The following is a 26,871-nucleotide window of genomic DNA, read 5'->3' as shown; positions in this document are numbered from 1 at the left end:
TGACACATCTATATAATTTTATGAGCTTAACTTTATTTCTTGACTGACTTTAGACCTTGTATGTTTGCAAACATGAATGATTTCCCATATTGCGTGTCACTTCTTGTGGGCTTTGGTAGTTCTCCCCCCCCCCACCCCTCTCCACCCATGTCCAGGGTTTGTTTTGGTAGTGGTTCGTCCAGTTTTGGTAGTAGTGCGGATGTTGTGTGGTGTAGTACCTGTGTGCTTGTTGATGATTTGTATTCCAGTCTTGTGGGTATCTCCCTTCCCCTCTGTAATCCTGCAGTGGTTCCATCTGACTGTTTCTCTCTCTTATATGTTCTACTCTGTTTCTGCCTTCCTCTAAAAAATTTCCAGTAGTATCATATTGATCTTCCCGTCTATAACGCTGTGTACCTCTCACGTTCAGCATTTGTGTGGTGCCCATATCTTAAGAAGCACATCAACAAACTGGAAAAGGTGCAAAGACATGCTACTAAGTGGCTCCCAGAACTGAAGGGCAAGAGCTACGAGGAGAGGTTAGAGGCATTAAATATGCCAAAACTAGAAGACAGAAGAAAAAGAGGTGATATGATCACTACATACAAAATAGTAACAGGAATTGATAAAATCGATAGGGAAGATTTCCTGAGACCTGGAACTTTAAGAACAAGAGGTCATAGATATAAACTAGCTAAACACAGATGCCGAAGAAATATAAGAAAATTCACTTTCGCAAACAGAGTGGTAGACGGATGGAACAAGTTAGGTGAGAAGGTGGTGGAGGCCAAGACCATCAGTAGTTTCAAAGCGTTATATGACAAAGAGTGCTGGGAAGACAGGACACCACGAGCGTAGCTCTCATCCTGTAACTACACTTAGGTAATTACATGGAATTCCGGGCACTGGAGATTGTAACATTTTTTTGTCCCTAATAGAGAATTTACATAGTTTAGGGTGGAAGTATCTACACCCCGTTCCAAAATGGCATGTACCCCTCATCAACATGTTCCTGCATTTTTGAGGATGCAGAAAAGTGCATTTTGCACCTAATTTTCCATATTTGCGTATTCCTTGTGCATAGAATTTGCAAATATTTTCAATTTTTCCTGTTTTCCTCTTTTCCACTGGTCAGGCCTATAAACTCCGGCTGGAGAAACATGCTCAAATGCTTCCATCACCACACCAGAAGGGGCATCCCCCGAAACTGCCCGAGTCTCAACACCAGCTAAACCCTGCCCTGACCCCGAAACCCTCAGATGCTTTGGAGCCAGAAGCAGGGGGGGTGGGAAGGACCAGGACGAACAACAGAAGAGGAAGGACAAGGGGGAGCGGACTGAACCAAAGTCGAAGTGACTAATACCCCCAGGTCCTGGCACCTATAACCGAAATGGGGCAGTCTCGGGGCATCTGAGGTAGCGACCAACTTAGCGTGTCGCAGCATCCTAAGCCAAGCATGCAACGCCGAAGCTACCTGCACCAGAATATCATGGTCAGTGGACTGGGTGAATTGGAGTACAAACATGGCAGTACAAAACAGGCAGCATGACGGAGGCACAACTGGTGAGTGTCACACAGAGACAAGGGGACTGGTAGGGCTAAACAGCCGGGCTGTGGTGGGTATGTGGCCCTGCGGGCTGCTCCAAGCAACAGCCTGGTGGACCAAACTCTCACAAGTCAAGCCTGGCCTCGGGCCGGGCTTGGGGAGTAGAAGAACTCCCAGAACCCCAGCAAGCAGGTAAGCAAGCAGGGGACAGAGCAACCTTCGAACTCGCACAAAGCAAGAGGGGACCCAGGGGTCGCATTCATCGGATCAAAGAGCCCCCCGTGGGGTTTCCCAGAGCCCTTAGTCACGTAATGTTGCTATGGGAAGGCCCAGGCAGGGTACTGCTAAACAGCACTCAAAGTTACCAATCAAACTGCTAAAGCTGAACACCTGGGATGTGTACACTCACGGGAGCCTAGTGGAGGACCACCAAGATATAAATTGGTGTGACCAAAACCAAAGGGCAGACCCCCCCCACCAGGCAGGAAAACAAAATCAAAAGAAAAACCCCCACAAGAGGGCAAAGTAGGCGGAACAGAGCCGGCCGCTATGAGAGGTTAAAATAAGCTGCACAGTACCCCGCATCCCTACCAGTGCTAACTACCTCTTCCCAAGGTCAAACAAGGGTGCAGAAAACACCCCAGCACACTATGGGTGGTCGACCACCAAGCAGAAAAAGACCAAGCAAGAGGTAGACCCCAAGGTGGGAGCCGGTGGCCGAGCGGACAGAACACTGGACTCGTGATCCTGTGGTCCCGGGTTCAATCCGGGGGCCGTCGAGAAACAATGGGCAGAGTTTCTTTCACCCTGATGCCCCTGTTACCTAGCAGTAAATAGATACCTGGGAGCTAGTCAGCTGTCACAGGCTGCTTCCTAGGGGTGGAGGCCTGGTCGAGGACCGGGCCGCGGGACACTAAGCCCCGAAATCATCTCAAGATAACCTCAAGAAGGTGACTTGTGGAAGGTGGCCCCAAGCCCCAAGGGCGGTATTTACAGGGCACTTAGGGAAGATAACCGTAGGCGCATGCAGCCCAAGTACTTGTGAGATTACTCCTGGCTCGCGCACCACCAAAGAAGAACTCGCACCACAATACAAGGCACAGAGGAAAGGACAGAAGTCAGGAGCCAGAGTCACACGACCTTTGCCAATCATGTCAGCCGAAGAACTGAGGTGTGGGTAGCCGGTGCTATGGGTCTGGGGCTCCCCCTTCCTCCTCCTGGGGAGGGGGGAGCTGCGCAGACGGCAGCGCGGCACCTAGTGACGTCATACTCGTTTGCTCATTTTTAATTGAAGAGTTCTGTCCACTCGCTTGACTTTCAGTAGTAGTTTCAACCAGAATAGAGATTTGTTTTTGGATGCTTACCTTTCTGGGAGCCTGACCCAGTCAATGGCAGCCATAGAATGCTCCATAGCCCCATGTGCATTTCTATAGGCCATTGCTCCTCGTGGCTCTCTGAGGGGGACAAGGTTCTGGCTCATGGTCCCCATTAGGCCTGGAACTCCACTCACATTGTCTGATGCCAAAGTCTAATAAATCCATATCAGCCTGGGATAGCTCCTGGAACCCAAAGGGGCTCCCCCAGAAAGGCAAAATTTATTCAAGGAAGTATTAAAGGCAAATTATTGTAATTCATATGAAGAAATATTTAGAGCAAGATTCTGTACACATGAAAGATTGCAAATTAGAAATGATGAAACTATTTTACCTTTTAGCTTTCAAAGTTTCTGGACTGAAGTCCTCAACAGTGTCATCTCCCGCTAATTGTTTTGCTGTCCTGAGTAACTTCTTCTCCTCTTTACGAGCTTGCTTAAGATATTGCTTTTCTGTTTCATTCATGACAGTCACTTGATTACTGTACACTGGACGATCTGACAGTCCTCGATTTTCAAGATCACCTATTAATTTGCAATTGATCAGAATTATTTATATAAAAAATTACTCAATATAAATCATATAATAAACAATATATAAAAGGTTAAGATTTGAATTAGTTTGACACAATTAAAATACTTACTTAACAGTTGTGCAATTTTCATATCTTTGTCAGGAGGAGGATTCTTGATCTGTGACCTGTGTTCCAGCAATGTCTGGATAAGTTCGAACCTCTCAAATCCTAAAAGGTCAAACATCTGCAAATGGAAAGACTCCAATAAAAAAGTTGAGAACAACAGTATCAATAAATTTTCTCTACTCCAAGATACTTACCAAAAGAAGGCAGCTAGTCAGAATGGGTGGAGTTACTACTGTAGCACCACAAATCATGGGAGGTAACATATAATTTCAATAACAAGGGAAATGGAATAAAAAATACTACAACTTATCTGAACATTGTAGTGAGCCTGCAACAATGTCAGTGAGGAACACCCCTGGCTTGCATGGTTGAGGTACGAGATAAAACCTATGCAGGAAGTATGGTAATAAGCTCGAGAGATGAAGCTGGAGTCCTATAAGGGATCGAACCCTGAAAACCTTCAGTTAAAGGTTTTCAAAGAGAGCAGTTCCTTAAGTACAAGAGTGACCACATGAAGCCGTCTCCTTACTGGTGATGAACAAAAATCCAGCACTGAATGTAATGAAATGCCATTTTCTGGGCAATGCCCTGGAGGTTCCATGATGCTATCCAAACTGATATGTTCCATATTAGTTTGGGGACATCAGTCACAGGAGTTCTTATGCCTACCGGGAACCACGAGCCAGAACCTGGTCCCCTCAGAGAGGCGCAGAGAGCAATGGCGCATGAGCACGTTACATTTAAAGTATGTCATATTCCGCCAGCGACTAAGGTCAGCACCCAGAAAGATAGACAAACCAAAACCAACAACAAGCCAGTAAAATTGTGACTTACAGCCAGTAAGAGCAAAGAAACTCCTGCTGAAAGAAAATAAAATAAAAGAAACTAGCAACACTGTCCCTCAACTAGTACTCCTGCTCGTTAGCATATTCCCCCACCCCCCATTTCTTGGCCTCATGTAAAAGCCACCGATTGGAGGGAGGGTGTAAGGAAGTCTCTCGGGGCTTCATCCAGAATATGGCATTTCATTATATTCAACGTTGGTTTTCTGGGGAAGTCCCATTGGCTCCCAGAAGCTAACTACCCACAGATAAGGAAAACAGGGACATACCCAGGAGGCAGCAGCACCGCAGACTCAAGTCGAAGAAGAGACCGACAGTCGCAACAGATGCCCCTGAGCCACACAAGGGTGGAGAGCGCTCTGAATGTTCACTAGATATATGGGGGGCCAGGACCCTGGACTTGTAAAACCTCCATGCTAGAATGTCAACCCAAGACATGTTCCCAAAAACTGCTACGACTGCCGCACACCACTGTACTGCAAGGGCAAGAGGGAAGACCACAGGCTGGATGCACTTATGGATGCTGTGGACAACTTAAGACACACAAGCCAAGGAACAAAGACCCAGGGAAACTGGATCCACCCAAAGTGCGACCACCGTCACTGAACCAGTGGCCTACAGGGAAAGGTGGAAAACCGCCATCAGACAACACTTACTGCACCCCCAGCCTAACCAAACAAGCATCCTCCACCACCACTACTGAACCCCTTCAGAAGCTTGACGTCTCATTCTTCACCAGAAAAGGAGAGGGCTGCAACCAAACAAAACGACTACCTGGACCAAAGGAACAGAACCCCTGGTGCGGAACGAGAGCATGAAGCTCCCCAACCCTAGCCCAAGAAGCCAAGGCCAATAAAAATACAAACGTTAAAAAAACCAGCGTTGAATGTAATGAAACACCATTTTCTGGGTGAGACCCGGAGGCTCCCTGGAGCTACACCGGGCTGATATGCTAATGTCAGACTTAGGCATCAGTCATGTGTATGGAGTTCTTAGGGTTCTTAGAGACAAGGGGAGCAGTGGCCTATAGAAACCCCCGTGAGGTTGGAAGCATTCTATATCTGCCATCGACCGGGTCAGGCACCCACAAAGGTAAGCATCCCAAAACAAACCCCTATTCTGGTTAAAATTGCTACAAAAAACTGAACTCGTGGATAGAACTCCCCAACAGAAAACAAGCAAACAAGTATGATGTCACACATCGCCGCACCTCTGTCTGTGCAGCTCCCCCCTCCCAGCAAGGGAGAAGAGGGAGCCCCAGACTTCTCCCGCTGGCTATCCACCCATCAGTTCTGAGGCTGGATGTCAAAACACGCGAAAAACCGCCGACCTGAGGGAAGGATGGTTGCCGGGAAGCCTCCGAGTCTCACCCAGAAAATGGTGTTTCATTACATTCAAAGCTGGTTTTCTGGGGCAAGCCCCGTCGGCTCCCCGGAGCTAACTACCCACAGAGGAAGGTCAAAGGTCAAAGATCTGGGAGGCGAACACCACACACCCCTCAACAGAAAGAGAGACAACTGGCTGCAACCGCCAACCCAAGGCGACACAGGCCCGAATGAGCCAGGGGAACGACACGAGACAACGAGCAGTCAGGCCCCTGTACGACCGCCAAAAAGTCCCATGCCCGAAGTCAGCAAGGACATGCCGCCAAGACAGCAGCAAGAGCAGCGAAACCACGAACACCACGGGCAAAGAACACAGGCTGGTTAGCCGCAATAACACTGTGGACAACCCAGGACACCTTCTCCCGCAAACAGGGAAGAACGGAATCGGATCAACTGAAAGCGCGCCCAGGACACAGAAGCCGCGGTGCGCAAATAACAGTGGAGGGCCGCAACTGAACACAAAACACGACGCACTCCCGGCCCAACCAACCAAGCACTAATGAACCAAGGATTTGGTAAAACCAACTAGGGGAGAACAGAGAATCCAATGTTTCATCAAAGTTTGCATCTCACCTTGTAAGCATGTACATTACCTGAAGAAACATCCGAACTTCAATATGAATGTACATGGAAAAGCTAAGCCAGGTACAGCAAGACCGGCAAGGAATGAGGGACCCAGAAAGCATGGGTACAAATAACCCAAACACGGAAGACCCTGGGAAGAAGCACGGAAGGGCCGAAGAAAACACCACAAGCGCACTCCAACACGCAACCACAGTATCAAAACCGCAGCAAAACGTCACCACAAAACACCCTTGACACAGGAACATGTACCACACAACAGGCACCACTACTTAAGCACCAAGGAACACGGTGAAGGTGGGACCCTGAACACAAGCACGAAACCTGCATGATACCTGCATGAAGGGGTTCTGGGAGTTCATCTACTCCCCAAGCCCGCATGGGTGGACAAGCATAGAAGAGGGACTGGATGGGCACAGTCAGGAGCCGCCCCGTTTGGGGCGAGAGGTCCCCTGCAGTCACCTGCAGGTTGACGTCCGAATCGGGAGGTTAGGAACAAGAGCTGCCACGAATGGGCCAATAGGCCTGCTGCAGGCACCCCTGTTAGTATGTTCCATGTACTCATGTACGTATGTACTCTCATTCCTACCCCCAAAAACGAACCAGCGCCTGGACGAAGGAGACGCCAGACCGCATAAACTCACCTGTAGAACAGTGGCACAAAAGGGTCAAGACAATGCCACAAGGCCGGTGCCGCCCAAGGCGGCCAGGGTATAGTGCACCCGTAGCCGAGAACAGGGAGCACCACTTGCAGAAGCAGGCCAGAGCCGCCCATGCAGAAGAGGAGGGGGAAGGCGACGGAGGCACCCACTACCTAAAACGCAGGGAAAACCCCGCGTCCTCCCCACGGCGGCACCCCCAGAACACCCTCAGGAGCAACTGGGCATGGACTGGAGAATGAGACGAGCGAGAGGCAAAGCACTCTAGAGGAAATGGATGGAGAACCCCAGCACTGGTGCACACCGTCTGAACCAAAACAAACTCCCACGGCGCATGCGCAGGACACGAACAAAAAGTAGCCCAACAGGACATATCCTGGGCGATTCGCTGAAGAAACAGCCCAGGACGGGAACAGAAGCCAAAAAACCAGCGTTCAATGTAATGAAACGCCATTTTCTGGCTGAGTCCCGAGGCTCCCCGGAGCTATCCATGGCTGATATGGATATCCTAACTATTTTGCATCAGTCGATGTGGGTGGAATTCTAGCCTACCAGGGACCACGAGCCAGAACCTGGCCCCCCCTCACAGACACACGGGGAGCAATGGAACATAGAAATGCACATGTGACTAGGAGCATTCTATATGTGCCATCAACAGGGACAGGCACCCAGAAAGGTAAGCGCCACAAAACCAGCGTTGAATGTAATGAAACGCCATTTTCTGGGTGAGACCCGGAGGCTCCCCGGAGCTTTACCGGCTGATATGCTAATGTCAGACTTTGGCATCAGTCATGTGTATGGAGTTCTAGGGCCTACCGGGGACCACGAGCCAGAACCTGGCCCCCTCAGAGAGGCAAGGGGAGCAATGGCCTATAGAAACCCCTGTGTGGTTGGAAGCATTCTATGTCTGCCATCGACCGGGTCAAGCATCCAGAAAGGTAAGCATTCCAAAACAAACCCCTATTCTGGTGAAAATTGCTACCTAAGCCGAACTAGTGGATAGAACTCTTCAACAGAAAACAAGGAAACTAGTATGACGTCATACGTCACCGCGCCGCTGTCTGCGCAGCTCCCCCCTCCCCGGGAGGGGGAAGGGGGAGCCCCAGACCTCCCACGCCGGCTATCCACCCATCAGTTCTGAGGCTGGATGTCAAAACACGCGAAAAACGCCGACCGGAGGGAGGGAGGGTTGCCGGGGAGCCTCCGGGTCTCACCCAGAAAATGGCGTTTCATTACATTCAACGCTGGTTTTCTGGGGGGAGCCCCGTCGGCTCCCCGGAGCTAACTACCCACAGAGGAAGGTCAAAGGGACAAAACCGGGAGGCGGACACCACGCACCCCCCAAGGAGGCGAGACAACCGGCAGCGAACGCCAACCCAAGGCGCCACAGCCCCGAAAATCCAGGGAACAACACGAGAACCACGAGCAGCAAGGCCCCTGCACGAACACCAAAAATCCATGCCCGAAAGACTGCAAGGCCACGTCGCCCAGACGGCAGCGAGAGCAGCGAAGCCACGAACGCCACAGGCATGAGGGAAGAACACGGGCAGCTTAGCCGCAAGAACACGGCTGACCACCCGGGATACCATCACCCGCGAACCGGGAAGGACAGAACCGGATTAACGCAAAACGCGCTCCGGACCCAAACGCCGTGGCACGCAAACAACAGCGGAGGGCCACTGAACACAAAAACGACACACCCCCGGCCCGACCAACGAAGCACCAACAAACCCTGGACCCCTCCAGAATGCAGCAGCCCCACCCCGCGCCAGAAAAGATGGAGACTGCTGCCATCAAACAACCAAAACGCTAAAACCGAAGGAGCAAGAAAACTCAGCGAACCGACCCCCAGAGGCAAAGGCCCAAAGGAAAGAGCCGACGAAAAAACACCGGAACCGAAGGGGCACTACCAACAGAGGAGAAGATAGAGCACGCTGACCAGAGACCAGGATGGTGCAAGCGGCGCACGAACAGGCCGGAGGTGAAACGACGCACAAGACAGCTGACTAACGGTGCAGAAGCAACACCAAGACCGAAAGCAAGCTGAAGCGGCTCCGCCCGCGCCGCACGAAAAGAGGCGACAGTATGTGGCAAGACGATGGCCCCCAACCCCCACGAGAAAACCAAGCCGAGAGTAAACCAAGCTAACAAGAGTAACCACCTAAGAAGGGACAGGAAAAGGAAGGACCGCCAAAATACCCCATACTGCCGCCAAGAGAAGCACGCAGGTGGGACACCTACCACGAAGCCACCCGACCACCAACCGGAGGCGAGACCGCGAGGCAGAACATAAGCAGCCCCGACAAGGCCCCTCCGAGCCCAGGAAAAAGGCGGAGCCGCGAGAAGATCTCGGGCGCGACCACCGAAACCCAGGCGGCACAAGGAGACGGAACGTCTGCCGAACAGAAAAACTCCACAAAGCATGCAAGCCCGCCAGGAGTTCAGAAACGACAGGTCCGACGCGAGACATCGCAAGAACCCCCCCCCCCCCAAAAAAAAAAAACCGGCAGTGCAAGCTAGGAAAACCAAAGAAGGCGGAAGGGTCGCCGCCAAAACAGGACCCAAACCAAGGGGCATGAACAACTGCAATAGACCGAGACAAAGAAGCACATCACAGGACACAGGCTGACCAACACCTAAGAACACACGCAGAACATCCCTGCTGCAGAGGAGGCAGGAAGAAAGAGCAGAAGCACAAAAAAAAAACCCAGGAGAACAACCAGAGGTGGACAATCAGGCAGGGACAAAAACCCCACGCAATCCCCAGGCACAAAACGGCAGCAAAGTGCCCCTCCACAACCGGACACAGGAACAAGGACACGCCACCGTGAAACATGGTACCAATGCACACGTGCAGCAGCAGCAACAGGCACCACTGCAACATGCAACATGTAAATAGCAACTCCCCTCTGCAAAGGCAGAGAACGGAGCAGGCAGACCCCAGACAGGGCCAACGGAGACACGACAAAACTCTGCAGGCCCAGAAACCTGCACCAGGCGACCGACGGCGGAGAAACCCCGTTCGATACCTGCTGGATGAGGTACTGGGAGCTCTTTTACACCTGAAGCCCGGCCCAAGGTCAGGCCAGACCGGCCAGAGGATGGCCCACCAGGCAGCTGCTAGGAGCAGTCCACCGGTCCACATACCCCCACAACCAGGACGGGCCGGAACCGCCATACGAAAACAGGCCAGTGCGCCCTGGAAGTCCACGGACGAACCAGCAAGAAGGCTTATGCTCGCAAGTAGGTCGTGTAACAAGCACAGACCACTGATGGTAATACAGTGTTCCCCAAAAGTGCCAATAGCACCACTGCACTCCACTGGTACTATCCCGCAAGTTCTACCAGATAGGCGGGACCCAAGAGCCAGAGCTCAAATCCTGCAAGCACAGCCAGGAGCCTCACCAGGTGAGTACAGAACCAACCCTACAACCCCCACACCTCACAACATTAAAAAAGGAGGGTCCCCTGAATGACTCCAGCATGGGTTGGACATGCACATGAGGGGGACAGGAAGGGGTGATAAAGGGACAGTCACTGGTGTGCGAACGGTCTCAGTCGTACAAAAATATACCTAAATAAAGACAGGTATATAAACACCGCCGCATCCAGCGCCCGGCCAAAAGACGCCAGACCGCAGAAACTCACCTGGCGAATGGTGGCACGAACTTGACACAACTCAACCGTGCCCAGAAGAACTTGGGAGCACCGCCAGGTGAAGACGCCAGAGCCGGACCCTGCCGGACCCGCAGGAGAAGGTCCACACCCATGACACAGGGAAAACCGCGGTGTCCTCCCCACAACTAGGAACCAGGACGCCCCCGGCGCGAAGGGGCACATACCGCAGCCAGGGAGAAGAACGAGAGGCGAAGCACTGTAGCAAAAAAGGGCGCAAAACCCCAGCACTGAAACACCGCCCAGACCAAAACAAACTCCACGGCGCATGCGCATAACACGCTGGCCGAACCGCACACCCTCCCTGCGGGAAGGCGCCAGCCAGGACTACTGCACGAGAAAAGTAGCCAAAAGAGGAAGCAGGAACAATAAAACCGGCCAAAGAAGCAAAGAGCCCAAAAAGGGACCCAACTGGGCGACAAGTAGCCCAACCGGGCGACAAGTAGCCCAACCGGGCGACAAGTAGCCCAACCGGGCGACAAGTAGCCCAACCGGGCGACAAGTAGCCCAACCGGGCGACAAGTAGCCCAACCGGGCGACAAGTAGCCCAACAGGGCGACAAGTAGCCCAACAGGGCGACAAGTAGCCCAACAGGGCGACAAGTAGCCCAACAGGGCGACAAGTAGCCCAACAGGGCGACAAGTAGCCCAACAGGGCGACAAGTAGCCCAACAGGGCGACAAGTACGAGGAGCCGACAGACGTTCCAAGAATGCGGGAAGTAGCGAAAAACCTTCCCGAACCCTCGAGAACACAGAAGCCAACACTAGTCCCGAAGACACACGAAGGCGCAGGCGCACCCGAGATCAGAAGTCACGCAGAACCCCATCGAACGGGGAAACATGACAAAAACACCGTCCCAAAAAGGGGGGGAGGAAACATCCACCCACAGGACGGAACCAACCGACTCAAAGGCCAAGGAACCGAGCCCGGGGAGGGGCCGACGTCTAACAGCACGTACGGCGAGTGGGGAGGAAAGACCCCACTCCGCGTAACCACAAGCCCCGCCTAGAGGGGGATAAAAACCCCCACGGGGTCTAATGGGGCCAAGGCCTCCCCAAGTCAGCCCCTCCCCAGCCCCGGGAACCTACACGACAGGCCCAGGGGCTGAGCCGTTCCCCCAAAGCCCCAGCCGTACCAGAAAACCGGGGCAGCTGTGAAAACACTAAGGAAGGGAGCCCACTGGCAGACTCATACAACACGGCTGGAGGAACAGGCCCAAATGCCCCCGTCACTACCCCGGAAGGGGAATTCCCCGAGACTGCCCGAGTCTCAACACCACCAAAAACCCCGCCCCGATCCTACAGACGGTAAGGAACCGGATGCAGGCAGGAAGGGTGAACCAAGGGAAAGACAAGGGGGCGTGGATGGAACCGAAGCAACCAACACCCCCAAGTCCCAAAACGAACTACAACGGGGCAGCCCCGGGGCTCCCAGGGCAGCCCCGGGGCTCCCGGGGCGGAAACCACGAGAACGTTGCCACCACCAAGGCTCAAGTGCAACGCCCCAGCTGCCCGCACCCACTTTGTTAGCACAACTGGGTAACCGAGCCACAACGAGCAACCAAACTCGCAGGACTCCGGGTCGAAGGTGTCACCGACCCCACAGGCAGCAGACGGAGGCAAAACAGAGAGTCACCCAGAGACAAAAGGTGAGAGCAACCCTCAAACTCGCTGGAAGCGAGGGGGGGACTCTGGGGTCACATCCATCGGACCCGCGCGCCCCCAGGGGTTTCCCAGGGTCCCGAGCGTTTACTTTAAGAGGACTCGCGCTCAGGTAATCCCAGGCAGGGTACTGCTAACCGGCACCCAAAGCTACCAAACAACTTTCTAAGAGCTGAACCCCCGGGACGTGTACACTCACGGGGACCTAGCAGGGGTACCACCAGAAAATACTCAGAACACAAGGGACACAAGGGGCAAGAACGAAGGCAGACCCCCCACCAGGTAGATAAACAAAAAGAAAAAGAAAACCCCGCAAGAGGACAGCGTACCCAAGCGGAACAGAGCCTGCCGCTATGAATGGTAAAGACAAGCTGCATAGTACCCCGCGCCCCACCAGTGCAAACACTGCCCCTTACTCTAAGGCGAACAAGGGAGACAGAACACCCGAGCACACAAAGAGCGGCCGAAAACCAAGCAGTAAACGGCCAAGCAGGGGCAGGACCCAAGGAACTTGTGGAAGGTGGCCCCAAGGGCAGTAGTTACAGGGCACCAAGGGAAGGGAACCCTAGGCGCATGCAGCCCGAGTACTGGAGAATCACTCCCGGCTCACGCACCACCTAGAAAACAGACACCACACTCTAGGTACAGTGCTGAAACAACCACTGGAGCCGGAGCACATAACCATTGCCTATAGCATCAGCCGAAGAACTGATGGGTGGATAGCCGGCGTGGGAGGTCTGGGGCTCCCCCTTCCCCCTCCCGGGGAGGGGGGAGCTGCGCAGACAGCGGCGCGGTGACGTATGACGTCATACTAGTTTCCTTGTTTTCTGTTGAAGAGTTCTATCCACTAGTTCGGCTTAGGTAGCAATTTTCACCAGAATAGGGGTTTGTTTTGGAATGCTTACCTTTCTGGATGCTTGACCCGGTCGATGGCAGACATAGAATGCTTCCAACCACACGGGGGTTTCTATAGGCCATTGCTCCCCTTGCCTCTCTGAGGGGGTCAGGTTCTGGCTCGTGGTCCCCGGTAGGCCCTAGAACTCCATACACATGACTGATGCCAAAGTCTGACATTAGCATATCAGCCGGTAAAGCTCCGGGGAGCCGACGGGGCTCCCCCCAGAAAACAAACCACTATTCTGGTTAACAACAAAAATTGGCAAACAAGTGGACAGAACTCCCCAAAAGAAAAACGAGCAAACAAGCATGACGTCACACAAGCCACACCGCATGTCTGTGCAGCTCCCCCCTCCCCGGGAGGGGGAAGAGGGAGCCCCAGACCCCCGAGCCGGCAATCCACACCTCAGATCCAAGGCGGATATCAAAAACGCGAAAAGACCGCCGACCGGAGGGAGTGAGGTTTGCCAAGGAGCCTCTGGGACTCACCCAAAAAATGGTGTTTCATTACATTCAATGCTGGTTTTCTGGGGGGAGCCACATTGGTTCCCCGGAGCTACTTCACCAAAGACGAAAACAGAGGGACACATTCGAGAGGCGGTCGGCGCGCACACCACAATACGAAGTCGAGACAACAGGCTGCAAAAGCCAACCCAAGGTGACATAGGCCCAACTAGGCCCAGGAACAAACACGAGTGAGCACACTGCCAGGACCCAGCACGACCTCCAAAACAAACTAGTGCTCAAATGAGTCCAGGACATGCCTTGGTGGCAGCAAGTACAGCAAGCCGACGAACGTCAAGGGCACGGAGAGAGACCGCAGACAGGCTAAACAGAAAGACCCAGCAGACGACCTGGAAGAAACGAAACCGAGAACAGGAAAGAAAGGTAACTGGATCAACCAAAGCGCAGCCCTAGCCATAGAGGCCGCGGCGCACAAAGAACGGCGGAGAGCCGCAGGCGTCCCTGACACTCTGGGCAGGTGTCCCCGACCCTCCCCCAGGCAGCAGGTGTCCCCGAACCCATAGGCAGCAGACGTCCCTGAGCCCCCCCAAGCAGGAAGTGTCCCTGACCCCCCCCAGGCAGCAGGTGTCCCTTACCCATCCCCCCAGGCAGCAGGTGTCCCTTACCCATCCCCCCAGGCAGCAGGTGTCCCTGACCCTCTGAGCAGGTGTCCCCGACCCCCCAGACAGCAGGTGTCCCTGAACCCCCCCCCAGGCAGCAGGTGTCCCTTACCCCCCCAGGCAGTAGGTGTCCCTGACCCCCCCCAGGCAGTAGGTGCCCCTGACCCCCCCCCAGGCAGCAGGTGTCCCTGACCCCCTCCCAGGCAGCAGGTGTCCCTTACCCCCAGGCAGCAGGTGTCCCTTACCCCTTCCCCCAGGCAGCAGGTGCCCCTGACCCCCCAGGCAGCAGGTGTCCCCTGACCCCCCAGGCAGCAGGTGTCCCCTGACCCCCCAGGCAGCAGGTGTCCCTGACACCCCCCAGGCAGCAGGTGTACCTGACTTCCCCCCCAGGAAGCAGGTGTCCCCAACCCCCCAGGCAGCAGGTGTCCCTGACCCCCCAGGCAGCAGGTTTCCCAGACCCCCAGGCAATAGGTGTCCCTGACCCCCCAGGCAGCAGGTGTCCCTGACCCCCCAGGTAGCAGGTGTCCCTGACTACCCCCCCCTGTAAGCAGCAGGTGTCGCTGACCCCAGGCAGGTGTCCCTGACCCCCCCAGGCAGCAGGTATCCCTGACCCCCCCAGGCAGCAGGTATCCCTGACCCCCCAGGCAGCAGGTGTCCCCGACCCCCCCCCAGGCAGTAGTTGTCCTCGACCCCCCCAGGCAGCAGGTGTACCTGACCACCCCCCCAGGCAGCAGGTGTCCCCAACACCCCCACTCCCAGGCAGTAGTTGTCCCCGACCCCCCAGGCAGGTGTCCCTGACCCCTCAAGGCAGCAGGTGTCCCTGACCCCCCCCCAGGCAGCAGGTGTCCCCGATCCCCAGGCAGCAGGTGTCCCCTAATCCCCCAGGCAGGTGTCCCTGACCCCCAGGCAGCAGGTGTCCCTGACCCCCCCAGGCAGCAGGTGTCCCAGACCCCCAGGCAGCAGGTGTCCCAGACCCCCAGGCAGCAGGTGTCCCAGACCCCCAGGCAGCAGGTGTCCCAGACCCCCAGGCAGCAGGTGTCCTAGACCCCCCCAGGCAGCAGGTGTCCTAGACCCCCAGTCAGCAGGTGTCCCTGACCCCCCCAGGCAGCAGGTGTCCCAGACCCCCAGGCAGCAGGTGTCCTAGACCCCCCCAGGCAGCAGGTGTCCTAGACCCCCAGTCAGCAGGTGTCCCTGACCCTACAGGCAGCAGGTGTCCCTGACCCCCAGGCAGCAGGTGTCCTAGACCCCCCAGGCAGCAGGTGTCCCTGACCCTACAGGCAGCAGGTGTCCCAGACCCCTAGGCAGCAGGTGTCCTAGACCCCCCAGGCAGCAGGTGTCCCTGACCCTACAGGCAGCAGGTGTCCCTGACCCCCCAGGCAGCAGATGTCCCTGACCCCCCCCCCCCAAGGCAGCAGGTGTCCCTGACCCCCCAAGGCAGCAGGTGTCCCTGACCCCCCAAGGCAGCAGGTGTCCCTGACCCCCCAAGGCAGCAGGTGTCCCTGATCCCCAGGCAGCAGGTGTCCCTGACCCCCAGGCAGCAGGTGTCCCTGACCCCCAGGCAGCAGGTGTCCCTGACCCCCCAGGCAGCAGGTGTCCCTGACCCCCCCAGGCAGCAGGTGTCCCTGACCCCATAAGGCAGTAGGTGTCCCTGACCCCCCAGGCAGTAGGTGTCCCTGACCCCCAGGCAGCAGGTGTCCCTGACCCCCAGGCAGTAGGTGTCCCTGACCCCCAGGCAGCAGGTGTCCCTGACCCCCAGGCAGTAGGTGTCCCTGACCCCCCAGGCAGCAGGTGTCCCTGACCCCCCCAGGCAGATGTCCCTGACCCCCCAGGCAGCAGGTGTCCCTGACCCCCCCCCCCCAAGGCAGCAGGTGTCCCTGACCCCCCCAGGCAGCAGGTGTCCCTGAACCCCCCAGGCAGCAGGTGTCCCTGACCCCCCAGGCAGCAGGTGTCCCTGACCCCCCCAGGCAGCAGGAGTCCCCGAACCCCCCCCCCCCAGGCAGCAGGAGTCCCCCCCCCCCAGGCAGCAGGAGCCCCTAACCCCCCCAGGCAGCAGGAGTCCCCCCCCCAGGCAGGAGGTGTCCCTGACCCCCCAGGCAGCAGGTGTCCCTGACCCCCCAGGCAGGTGTCCCTGACCCCCCCTTACCCAGGCAGGTGTCCCCAATCCCCCATGCAGCAGGTGTCCCCAATCCCCCATGCAGCAGGTGTCCCCAATCCCCCAGTCAGCAGGTGTCCCAGACCCCCAGGCAGCAGGTGTCCCAGACCCCCAGGCAGCAGGTGTCCTAGACCCCCCCCCCTTACCCAGGCAGCAGGTGTCCCTGACCCCCAGGCAGCAGGTGTCCCTGACCCCCAGGCAGCAGGTGTCCCAGACCCCCAGGCAGCAGGTGTCCCAGACCCCCAGGCAGCAGGTGTCCTAGACCCCCCAGGCAGCAGGTGTCCCAGACCCCCAGGCAGCAGGTGTCCCAGACCCCCAGGCAGTAGGTGTCCCAGACCCCCAGGCAGCAGGTGTCCTAGACTTCCCCCCCTTACCCAGGCAGAAGGTGTCCCCAATCCCCCAGGCAGCAGGTGTCCCAGACCCCCAGGCAGCAGGTGTCCCTGACCCCCAGGCAGCAGGTGTCCCTGACCCCCAGGCAGCAGGTGTCCCTGACCCCCCAGGCAGCAGGTGTCCCTGACCCCCAGGCAGCAGGTGTCCCTGACCCCCCAAGGCAGTAGGTGTCCCTGACCCCCCAGGCAGTAGGTGTCCCTGACCCCCAGGCAGCAGGTGTCCCTGACCCCCAGGCAGTAGGTGTCCCTGACCCCCAGGCAGCAGGAGTCCCTGACCCCCAGGCAGTAGGTGTCCCTGACCCCCCAGGCAGCAGGAGTCCCTGACCCCCCCAGGCAGATGTCCCTGACCCCCCAGGCAGCAGGTGTCCCCGACCCCCCCCCCAAGGCAGCAGGTGTCCCTGACCCCCCCAGGCAGCAGGTGTCCCTGACCCCCCCAGGCAGCAGGTGTCCCTGACCCCCCAGGCAGCAGGTGTCCCTGACCCCCCCAGGCAGCAGGAGTCCCCGACCCCCCCCCCCCCAGGCAGCAGGAGTCCCCGACTCCCCCCCCAGGCAGCAGGAGTCCCCCCCCCCGGGCAGCAGGAGCCCCTAACCCCCCCAGGCAGCAGGAGTCCCCCCCCCCAGGCAGGAGGTGTCCCTGACCCCCCAGGCAGCAGGTGTCCCTGACCCCCCAGGCAGGTGTCCCTGACCCCCCCTTACCCAGGCAGGTGTCCCCAATCCCCCATGCAGCAGGTGTCCCCAATCCCCCATGCAGCAGGTGTCCCCAATCCCCCATGCAGCAGGTGTCCCAGACCCCCAGTCAGCAGGTGTCCCAGACCCCCAGGCAGCAGGTGTCCTAGACCCCCCCCCTTTACCCAGGCAGCAGGTGTCCCTGACCCCCAGGCAGCAGGTGTCCCTGACCCCCAGGCAGCAGGTGTCCCAGACCCCCAGGCAGCAGGTGTCCCAGACCCCCAGGCAGCAGGTGTCCTAGACCCCCCAGGCAGCAGGTGTCCCAGACCCCCAGGCAGCAGGTGTCCCAGACCCCCAGGCAGCAGGTGTCCCAGACCCCCAGGCAGCAGGTGTCCCAGACCCCCAGGCAGCAGGTGTCCCAGACCCCCAGGCAGCAGGTGTCCCAGACCCCCAGGCAGCAGGTGTCCCAGACCCCCAGGCAGCAGGTGTCCCAGACCCCCAGGCAGCAGGTGTCCCAGACCCCCAGGCAGCAGGTGTCCCAGACCCCCAGGCAGCAGGTGTCCCAGACCCCCAGGCAGCAGGTGTCCCAGACCCCCAGGCAGCAGGTGTCCCAGACCCCCAGGCAGAAGGTGTCCCAGACCCCCAGGCAGCAGGTGTCCCAGACCCCCAGGCAGCTGGTGTCCCAGACCCCCAGGCAGCAGGTGTCCCAGACCCCCAGGCAGCAGGTGTCCCAGACCCCCAGGCAGCAGGTGTCCTAGACTTCCCCCCCTTACCCAGGCAGAAGGTGTCCCCAATCCCCCAGGCAGCAGGTGTCCCAGACCCCCAGGCAGCAGGTGTCCCAGACCCCCAGGCAGCAGGTGTCCTAGACTTCCCCCCCTTACCCAGGCAGAAGGTGTCCCCAATCCCCCAGGCAGCAGGTGTCCCTGATCCCCAGGCAGCAGGTGTCCCTGACCCCAGGCAGCAGGTGTCCCAGACCCCCAGGCAGCAGGTGTCCCAGACCCCCAGGCAGCAGGTGTCCCAGACCCCCAGGCAGCAGGTGTCCCAGACCCCCAGGCAGCAGGTGTCCCAGACCCCCAGGCAGCAGGTGTCCCAGACCCCCAGGCAGCAGGTGTCCCAGACCCCCAGGCAGCAGGTGTCCCAGACCCCCAGGCAGCAGGTGTCCCAGACCCCCAGGCAGCAGGTGTCCCAGACCCCCAGGCAGCAGGTGTCCCAGACCCCCAGGCAGCAGGTGTCCCAGACCCCCAGGCAGCAGGTGTCCCAGACCCCCAGGCAGCAGGTGTCCCAGACCCCCAGGCAGAAGGTGTCCCAGACCCCCAGGCAGCAGGTGTCCCAGACCCCCAGGCAGCTGGTGTCCCAGACCCCCAGGCAGCAGGTGTCCCAGACCCCCAGGCAGCAGGTGTCCCAGACCCCCAGGCAGCAGGTGTCCTAGACTTCCCCCCCTTACCCAGGCAGAAGGTGTCCCCAATCCCCCAGGCAGCAGGTGTCCCAGACCCCCAGGCAGCAGGTGTCCCAGACCCCCAGGCAGCAGGTGTCCTAGACTTCCCCCCCTTACCCAGGCAGAAGGTGTCCCCAATCCCCCAGGCAGCAGGTGTCCCTGATCCCCAGGCAGCAGGTGTCCCTGACCCCAGGCAGCAGGTGTCCCAGACCCCCAGGCAGCAGGTGTCCCAGACCCCCAGGCAGCAGGTGTCCCAGACCCCCAGGCAGCAGGTGTCCCAGACCCCCAGGCAGCAGGTGTCCCAGACCCCCAGGCAGCAGGTGTCCCAGACCCCCAGGCAGCAGGTGTCCCAGACCCCCAGGCAGCAGGTGTCCCAGACCCCCAGGCAGCAGGTGTCCCAGACCCCCAGGCAGCAGGTGTCCCAGACCCCCAGGCAGCAGGTGTCCCTGACCCCCAGGCAGCAGGTGTCCCAGACCCCCAGGCAGCAGGTGTCCCAGACCCCCAGGCAGCAGGTGTCCCAGACCCCCAGGCAGCAGGTGTCCCTGACCCCCAGGCATCATGATGGTGGCAGGACGGATGATCGTCTCCCTAGGTGAAGGGGCAACGTAGAACCATCAAAGTCAGCCAGAGTGAGAGTCTGCCCAGAAGTAGTATCATGGTATGACCGAGTTCACGGGTGGAGGGGGGGTGGGTCCAGGGCCCGTAGAGTGAATATGCCCTATGAAATCCCAGGCACTGAGGCCTGGGATATGGCTTGCACTTTTCAACCAGACAATGGTCTGTTTTGATTCATCTATCTTTCTGGGTCCTTCCTCGGTCAATGGGAAAATGATATACTTTAAATGTAAAGTGTTCATAGCCATTTCTTCCTTGGAGGGGGCCTGGTTCTAGCTGATGGTCTCCGGTAGGCTTACAAAGGACTCTGCGACTGATGACATTCAAGGAGTATGGCACTTGGTCAGTAAGATAGTTTGAGGGAGCTGATGGGGGCTCCCCACACAAAACATCCCATATAATGATACCTAAATACCAAAGGAAAGAATATAGGAACAGAGAACCGACAAAATTATAAACAATATTTACCTCATTTTGGAGTTCATCATCACCCTTGCTGCTGACCAGGAGAGTCATGGTGCCTTTGCTGAGCTCTGCCACCATGCTAGTGTCTGTATAATATTTTAACATCTCCATCTCAATCCACGATTTATCATACGTCTCCTTAGATACCTGAAATCAATTTAAAAAGTAATTTGCAATAAAAACAATAAACAAGGTCTGCAGAGGCATGTTGCAACTGCAATACCCCCCCCCCCTATGTGGTGCAAGCAGCCTTGTGCATCCCCTGCATTGTAAAGATAGGGATTGGGCTGGAAACCCATCCTTTCAAAATTCCTTTCCCCTAAACGAAACATGATCTCTCTTTTGTAAGTGATTTGTTTTGCTATATTATGCCCTTTTTCTCCAGGGTGATGCCTCCCTACTCAATAAACGTGGAAACATTTGATGATGATAATGGATGAATGACAATACACGAGAATCCCATAAAGCTTTACTATTTGACCAAAATAAGAAAACCAGCATTGAATATAATGAAATGCTGATTTCTGGATGAGCCCCAATAGCTCCCTGAAGCTATACATAGAGTTGGTTCCCCTCTACCAGGTCACATCAGCTGTGGGGTTCTTAGGCCTACCAGAGCCAGAACCTGCCCCCCCCCCCCCCAACTACCACCACAGAGGCTCAGGGAACATGTGCACAAGAATTTGACCATGTCATGGTGCAGTTGTGCCAGGTAACACCCAGTGCATAGGTTCAAACGCTCATCACGGCTCCTGTGAAATTGTAGCACAAGCTCGTTTGCCCGACCTCTACCCCAGGTAGAGGGGTAGAGGGGAAGGTGGCTTACTACCTCTGGGGTCTAAGCTGTCAGTTGTCGAGCAGATGCACAAACAAGACCTACCCGATGACATGAAAGGGAGGGGGAAGGGTTGGGATCAGGGAGCCACCAGAGCTTACTTAGAAATTAGTGTTTTATTACATTCAATACTGGTTCTCTGAGGGCAGGCCCCCCTTGTGGCTGCCTAAAGCTAACCACTCACAATACTGGTTCTCTGAGGGCAGGCCCCCCTTGTGGCTGCCTAAAGCTAACCACTCACAATACTGGTTCTCTGAGGGCAGGCCCCCCTTGTGGCTGCTTAAAGCTAACCACTCACAATACTGGTTCTCTGAGGGCAGGCCCCCCTTGTGGCTGCTTAAAGCTAACCACTCACAATACTGGTTCTCTGAGGGCAGGCCCCCCTTGTGGCTGCTTAAAGCTAACCACTCACAATACTGGTTCTCTGAGGGCAGGCCCCCCTTGTGGCTGCTTAAAGCTAACCACTCACAATACTGGTTCTCTGAGGGCAGGCCCCCCTTGTGGCTGCTTAAAGCTGACCACTCACAATACTGGTTCTCTGAGGGCAGGCCCCCCTTGTGGCTGCTTAAAGCTAACCACTCACAATACTGGTTCTCTGAGGGCAGGCCCCCCTTGTGGCTGCTTAAAGCTAACCACTCACAATACTGGTTCTCTGAGGGCAGGCCCCCTTGTGGCTGCTTAAAGCTAACCACTCACAATACTGGTTCTCTGAGGGCAGGCCCCCCTTGTGGCTGCCTAAAGCTAACCACTCACAATACTGGTTCTCTGAGGGCAGGCCCCCCTTGTGGCTGCTTAAAGCTAACCACTCACAATACTGGTTCTCTGAGGGCAGGCCCCCCTTGTGGCTGCTTAAAGCTAACCACTCACAATACTGGTTCTCTGAGGGCAGGCCCCCCTTGTGGCTGCCTAAAGCTAACCACTCACAATACTGGTTCTCTGAGGGCAGGCCCCCCTTGTGGCTGCTTAAAGCTAACCACTCACAATACTGGTTCTCTGAGGGCAGGCCCCCCTTGTGGCTGCTTAAAGCTAACCACTCACAATACTGGTTCTCTGAGGGCAGGCCCCCCTTGTGGCTGCCTAAAGCTAACCACTCACAATACTGGTTCTCTGAGGGCAGGCCCCCCTTGTGGCTGCTTAAAGCTAACCACTCACAATACTGGTTCTCTGAGGGCAGGCCCCCCTTGTGGCTGCCTAAAGCTAACCACTCACAATACTGGTTCTCTGAGGGCAGGCCCCCCTTGTGGCTGCTTAAAGCTAACCACTCACAATACTGGTTCTCTGAGGGCAGGCCCCCCTTGTGGCTGCCTAAAGCTAACCACTCACAATACTGGTTCTCTGAGGGCAGGCCCCCCTTGTGGCTGCTTAAAGCTAACCACTCACAATACTGGTTCTCTGAGGGCAGGCCCCCCTTGTGGCTGCTTAAAGCTAACCACTCACAATACTGGTTCTCTGAGGGCAGGCCCCCCTTGTGGCTGCTTAAAGCTAACCACTCACAATACTGGTTCTCTGAGGGCAGGCCCCCCTTGTGGCTGCTTAAAGCTAACCACTCACAATACTGGTTCTCTGAGGGCAGGCCCCCCTTGTGGCTGCTTAAAGCTAACCACTCACAATACTGGTTCTCTGAGGGCAGGCCCCCCTTGTGGCTGCTTAAAGCTAACCACTCACAATACTGGTTCTCTGAGGGCAGGCCCCCCTTGTGGCTGCTTAAAGCTAACCACTCACAAAGGAGGAAGAACACATGGAACTTACCAGGGAGGAGGGAGAACTGCAGGAGTCAGGATGATGACGACACCCCAAACATGAGACACAACCCAAAGCCACACAAGGATGCACAGGGTCATGAACATTCACTAAATACTGGGCCTCAAGAACCCTGTTAGACCTCCAAAACCCTGTATCTGAATATTGGCCCAGGACATATTAGCAAACATAGCTGTGAAAGCAGCATACTTCTCATCATGGGCATGAGGGGTAAACCACAGGCTGGCTCATCATAACAACACTGTGGATGACCTGAGAAATATGTGCCTTGGAACAGGAAACCCAGGAAACAGGATCAGCCCACAAAGCATCCACTGAAGAAGAATTTGTGGCACGAAGGTAGTGAAAGAGCCCCTACCAGATGGCACATGATGCTCCTCCTCCAGCCAAACCCACCAAGCATCAAGAACCAAATGGCCCTTCTAGAAGTCAACTGACTCTTTTTTTGCCAAATGAGAAGGAGTTGGCTGCAAACAAACAAAATGCCCACCAGACCAGAGCCAAAAGAACCGAAACTGCCCCTCCGAGGACAGCATAAAGCTCCCCAACCCAACAATTGGAGGGCAAGAGACACCAAAAACAATGCCTTGGAAAAAAGAATCAGATCGTAGGAGAGAGGAGGGGGGGCAGCAGTAAATCGAGGAGAGGAAAGAAAGGCAAGAACATGGACTAAAGACAGTACAGGATCAGGTGGCACAAGAGTAAGCCACAGCTGAAACAAGGTGCAAGACAGCCTGTGAAACCGTGCCGAGGTAATATCGACGCTAAATGCAAGCTGCAGCAGCTCTACCAACACTGCACGATACAAGGTGACAGTATTCTACACAAGATTTAGGGCGCCTAACAGCTGGATGGACAGAGCTTCGGATTCGTAGTCCTGAGGTCCCAGGTTCGATCCCCGGTGGAGGCGGAGACAAATGGGCAAAATGTTTCTTCACCCTGATGCCCCTGTTACCTAGCAGCAAATAGGTACCTGGGAGTTAGATAGCCGCTATAGGCTGCTTCCTGAGGGGGTGTAACAAAAAGGAGGCCAGGTCGAGGATCGGGCCGCAGGGACGGAAATCATCTCAAGATAACCTCAAGAAGAAGACGAAGATGCCGATCGGGAAAAAGGCCGGAAAGAAAGGAGAGCATGACACGCTCGGAAACTGAAGAATAACAACGGAGAGGAAATGTCAAGAGGAGCACCACAAAACCTTATCCTGTTGACTAGATGAGTAACACAAATGCGACACCATCAAATAAACCACCAGCTCACTGAAAAGTTGGAGATAAAAAGTGTAAAAAATTCCAGATGCAAAGAGCTGAGAAGTTCGAACCAGTGAAATACGTCACCTCCAATAAAGGCAGAGCCACAAAACAAGGTATAGTCTCTGTAGGCTATAGGCTCTCCATTGGTTGAGATGGAGGTATAACCCCCATTTTGACCAACCCAGCTGAAAGGCATCCACTGCAAGGGTCTCGCGATCGGGGAACGGAGCAACATACAGAGGAAGGCACTGATCCTACACCAATGCAAACAGGTCCACCTCAGGGCATCAATACATCTTGCAAAGCCAAAGGAAGGAGGGGCATAGATGGTCCCCTCCATGAAGATACTGTCTACAACAATGTTAGACATTTCCTGAACGTGAACCACACGCTCAGGGACTGTCCCTTAACGTGCCAAAGTGTCAGAATGCCAAACCCCGAGAACCCAGAAAAGTTATTCAAAGTGTCTGGCTGCAAAGGATTGAAACCTCTAGTTTCAAAGGGCTAAGGATTGAAGTGCACCCTCTTACCCACTCAGTTGTGGTTATGAACCACGGGAAACAGTGCAAATGGAGCCAGAACACAAAGCCTGGAGGAATCCAAACACTCCACAGCACATGCCACACATCCGCAAACTCCTGGTTGATGGGGTTCTGGGAGTTCTTCTACTCCCCAAGCCCGGCCCGAGGCCAGGCTTGACTTGTGAGAGTTTGGTCCACCAGGCTGTTGCTTGGAGCGGCCTGCAGGCCCACATACCCACCACAGCCTGGTTGATCCGGAACTCCTTGGAGGAAACAATCTAGTTTCCTCTTGAAGATGTCCACGGTTGTTCCGGCAATATTTCTTATGCGCGCTGGGAGGGTGTTGAACAACCGTGGACCTCTGATGTTCATACAGTGTTCTCTGATTGTGTCTATGGCACCACCTGCTCTTCAATGGTTCTATTCTGCATTTTCTTCCATATCGTTCACTCCAGTACGTTGTTATTTTACTGTGAAGATTTGGTACTTGGCCCTCCAGTATCTTCCAGGTGTATATTATTTGATATCACTCTTGTCTTCTTTCTAGTGAGTACATTTGGAGAACTTTGAGACAATCCCAATAATTTAGGTGGTTTATTGCGTCTATGTATGCCAAAAATGTTCTCTGTATTCCCTCTATTTCAGCAATCTCTCCTGCTCTGAAGGGAAGTGAGTACTGAGCAGTACTCAAGACAGGACAACACAAGTGACTTGAAGAGTACAACCACTGTGATGGGATCCCTGGATTTGAAAGTTCTCAAAATCTGTAATCCAGGGATTACGAAAGTTCTCATAATCCTGCACCATAGTGTACTCACCTAGTTGTGCTTGCAGGGGGTTGAGCTCTGGCTCTTTGGTCCTGCAAAGCCCAATGAAAGGGAGGGCTACCTGTTGACTACCTGTTATGGTACCCAACAGGTAGCAGTGAAGGGCCAACAGAGCCAACACCTAAACGATTGCGGTGATGGTAAAAGGAACCGAACCGAAGTCACCAGAACAGCCACCGTAACCACACTTTGCCCAGAGGAAAAACTATGCAGGCGATGTTCAAGCTCCCACACAACTACTCAAGTAACAGCGAATGAAGCTGTTCAATCCCAAGAGGCCAAGAATGAACCACAGGCCCAATGTTTCTTGCTTCAGAACTAAGAACAACCAACACACTCACTGAAAAGAAGGTTAATTTGCCCATGCCCAAGTCCAACCATGTTACGATGACTACACAAAGCTGAGGGGAGGACTCATGACCCAGCACCCCTCAACCTAACAAGGAATGGGTGTTGTGGACACACGCTAAGAATTACAGCGGGTACACTGAGAAAGATGAAGAACATGCATAGTGAGCATGCTACAATAGATGACGGAGATGTATAGTCAATACACTGAGAAAGATGAACATACAAACAGAAATCACACAGAAAAAGATGAAGATGCTCATAGAGAATACAGAGAAAGATATACAGTTAGCATAGTGATGTAAATGTATAATGCACACACTGAAGGAAGAATCAGAGCACAAAATTGGCATGAGGATGAGAAGACTCCCCTGTCATTGCTGAGAAATGTTTTAATAGTAATGGGTCTGAAGTGAAAAGATAAATATTAGACTATAAGATTGATTAAATATGCATGTCTCAATATGAATAAAACCAATCAACATGAAGCATTCAAACAACTTGATAATAATATCTGACTTTTTTTCTCAATGAATTGATAGATTACCAAGTTATTCTTGATACGCTTGTGTGCCCCATCGTCCCGGGAACAACAGAATATGGTTGACACAAACAGACTGACTACAAACCTTTTTCTTAACTATGGCTTGCACAGGCTTATAGTCATCATAGTTCAGAGTTGCTTTCGAGACCACCTTCACCTTGCTCAAGTCCAGGAGTTTATCCATCGGAGGCAGTTCTGGGGGCTGGCCAAGGGGACCAACCTATCCAAATAAACAATATATTATCCACATATCTATATAATATCACTAAAGTTATGTTCTCCTTACAGCTTCCCCTCCAAGGAAGCTGTCAGGATAGTCAAGTCTCTAGAAACACACAAATATACATACATACATACATACATACATACATACATACATACATACATACACACACACACACTAATTAACTCCCTAACTTGCTCTCTTTCTTTTTATACCATTTTGGAACCAATTATAAGGATGATCTCAAACTTCCATTTCCCTGATGTTAGTTCCCCACCCACCACTCCAACCTCTGTACTAATTTATTCTTCAACAGTATTTAATAGCAGAATAGAGCTGCAGTCGCTTCCCCCTCCCAAACACTCATTGCCAGGTGTATGACTCCATCAACCTCACATTACAATAATAAGCAACTAACAATGTGTCATAAAAAGCCCAGTGTTGAATACAATGAAACGCCATTTTCTGGGCGAGT

General features: G+C 54.9%; 1 protein-coding gene across 1 annotated transcript in view; it reads right to left on the bottom strand.

Moving 5' to 3' along the window:
* Positions 1 to 26,871, bottom strand: part of obe (activating signal cointegrator 1 complex subunit obelus) — a 565,443-nt gene that overhangs the window by 477,730 nt on the left and 60,842 nt on the right. Inside the window, exons 7-10 of the mRNA XM_069330748.1 lie at positions 26,259 to 26,393; positions 20,090 to 20,233; positions 3,542 to 3,656; positions 3,233 to 3,422 (exon numbers count right to left, since the gene is read on the bottom strand). Of these exons, the coding sequence (XP_069186849.1) occupies positions 3,233 to 3,422; positions 3,542 to 3,656; positions 20,090 to 20,233; positions 26,259 to 26,393 (584 nt within the window). The remainder of the gene's footprint in view (positions 1 to 3,232; positions 3,423 to 3,541; positions 3,657 to 20,089; positions 20,234 to 26,258; positions 26,394 to 26,871) is intronic.

Source organism: Procambarus clarkii, chromosome 24, assembly GCF_040958095.1.
Source record: "Procambarus clarkii isolate CNS0578487 chromosome 24, FALCON_Pclarkii_2.0, whole genome shotgun sequence".
Taxonomy (NCBI): domain Eukaryota; kingdom Metazoa; phylum Arthropoda; class Malacostraca; order Decapoda; family Cambaridae; genus Procambarus; species Procambarus clarkii.
The sequence above is the reverse complement of the archived record's forward strand: the minus strand, read 5'-3'. Positions and strand labels throughout refer to the sequence as shown.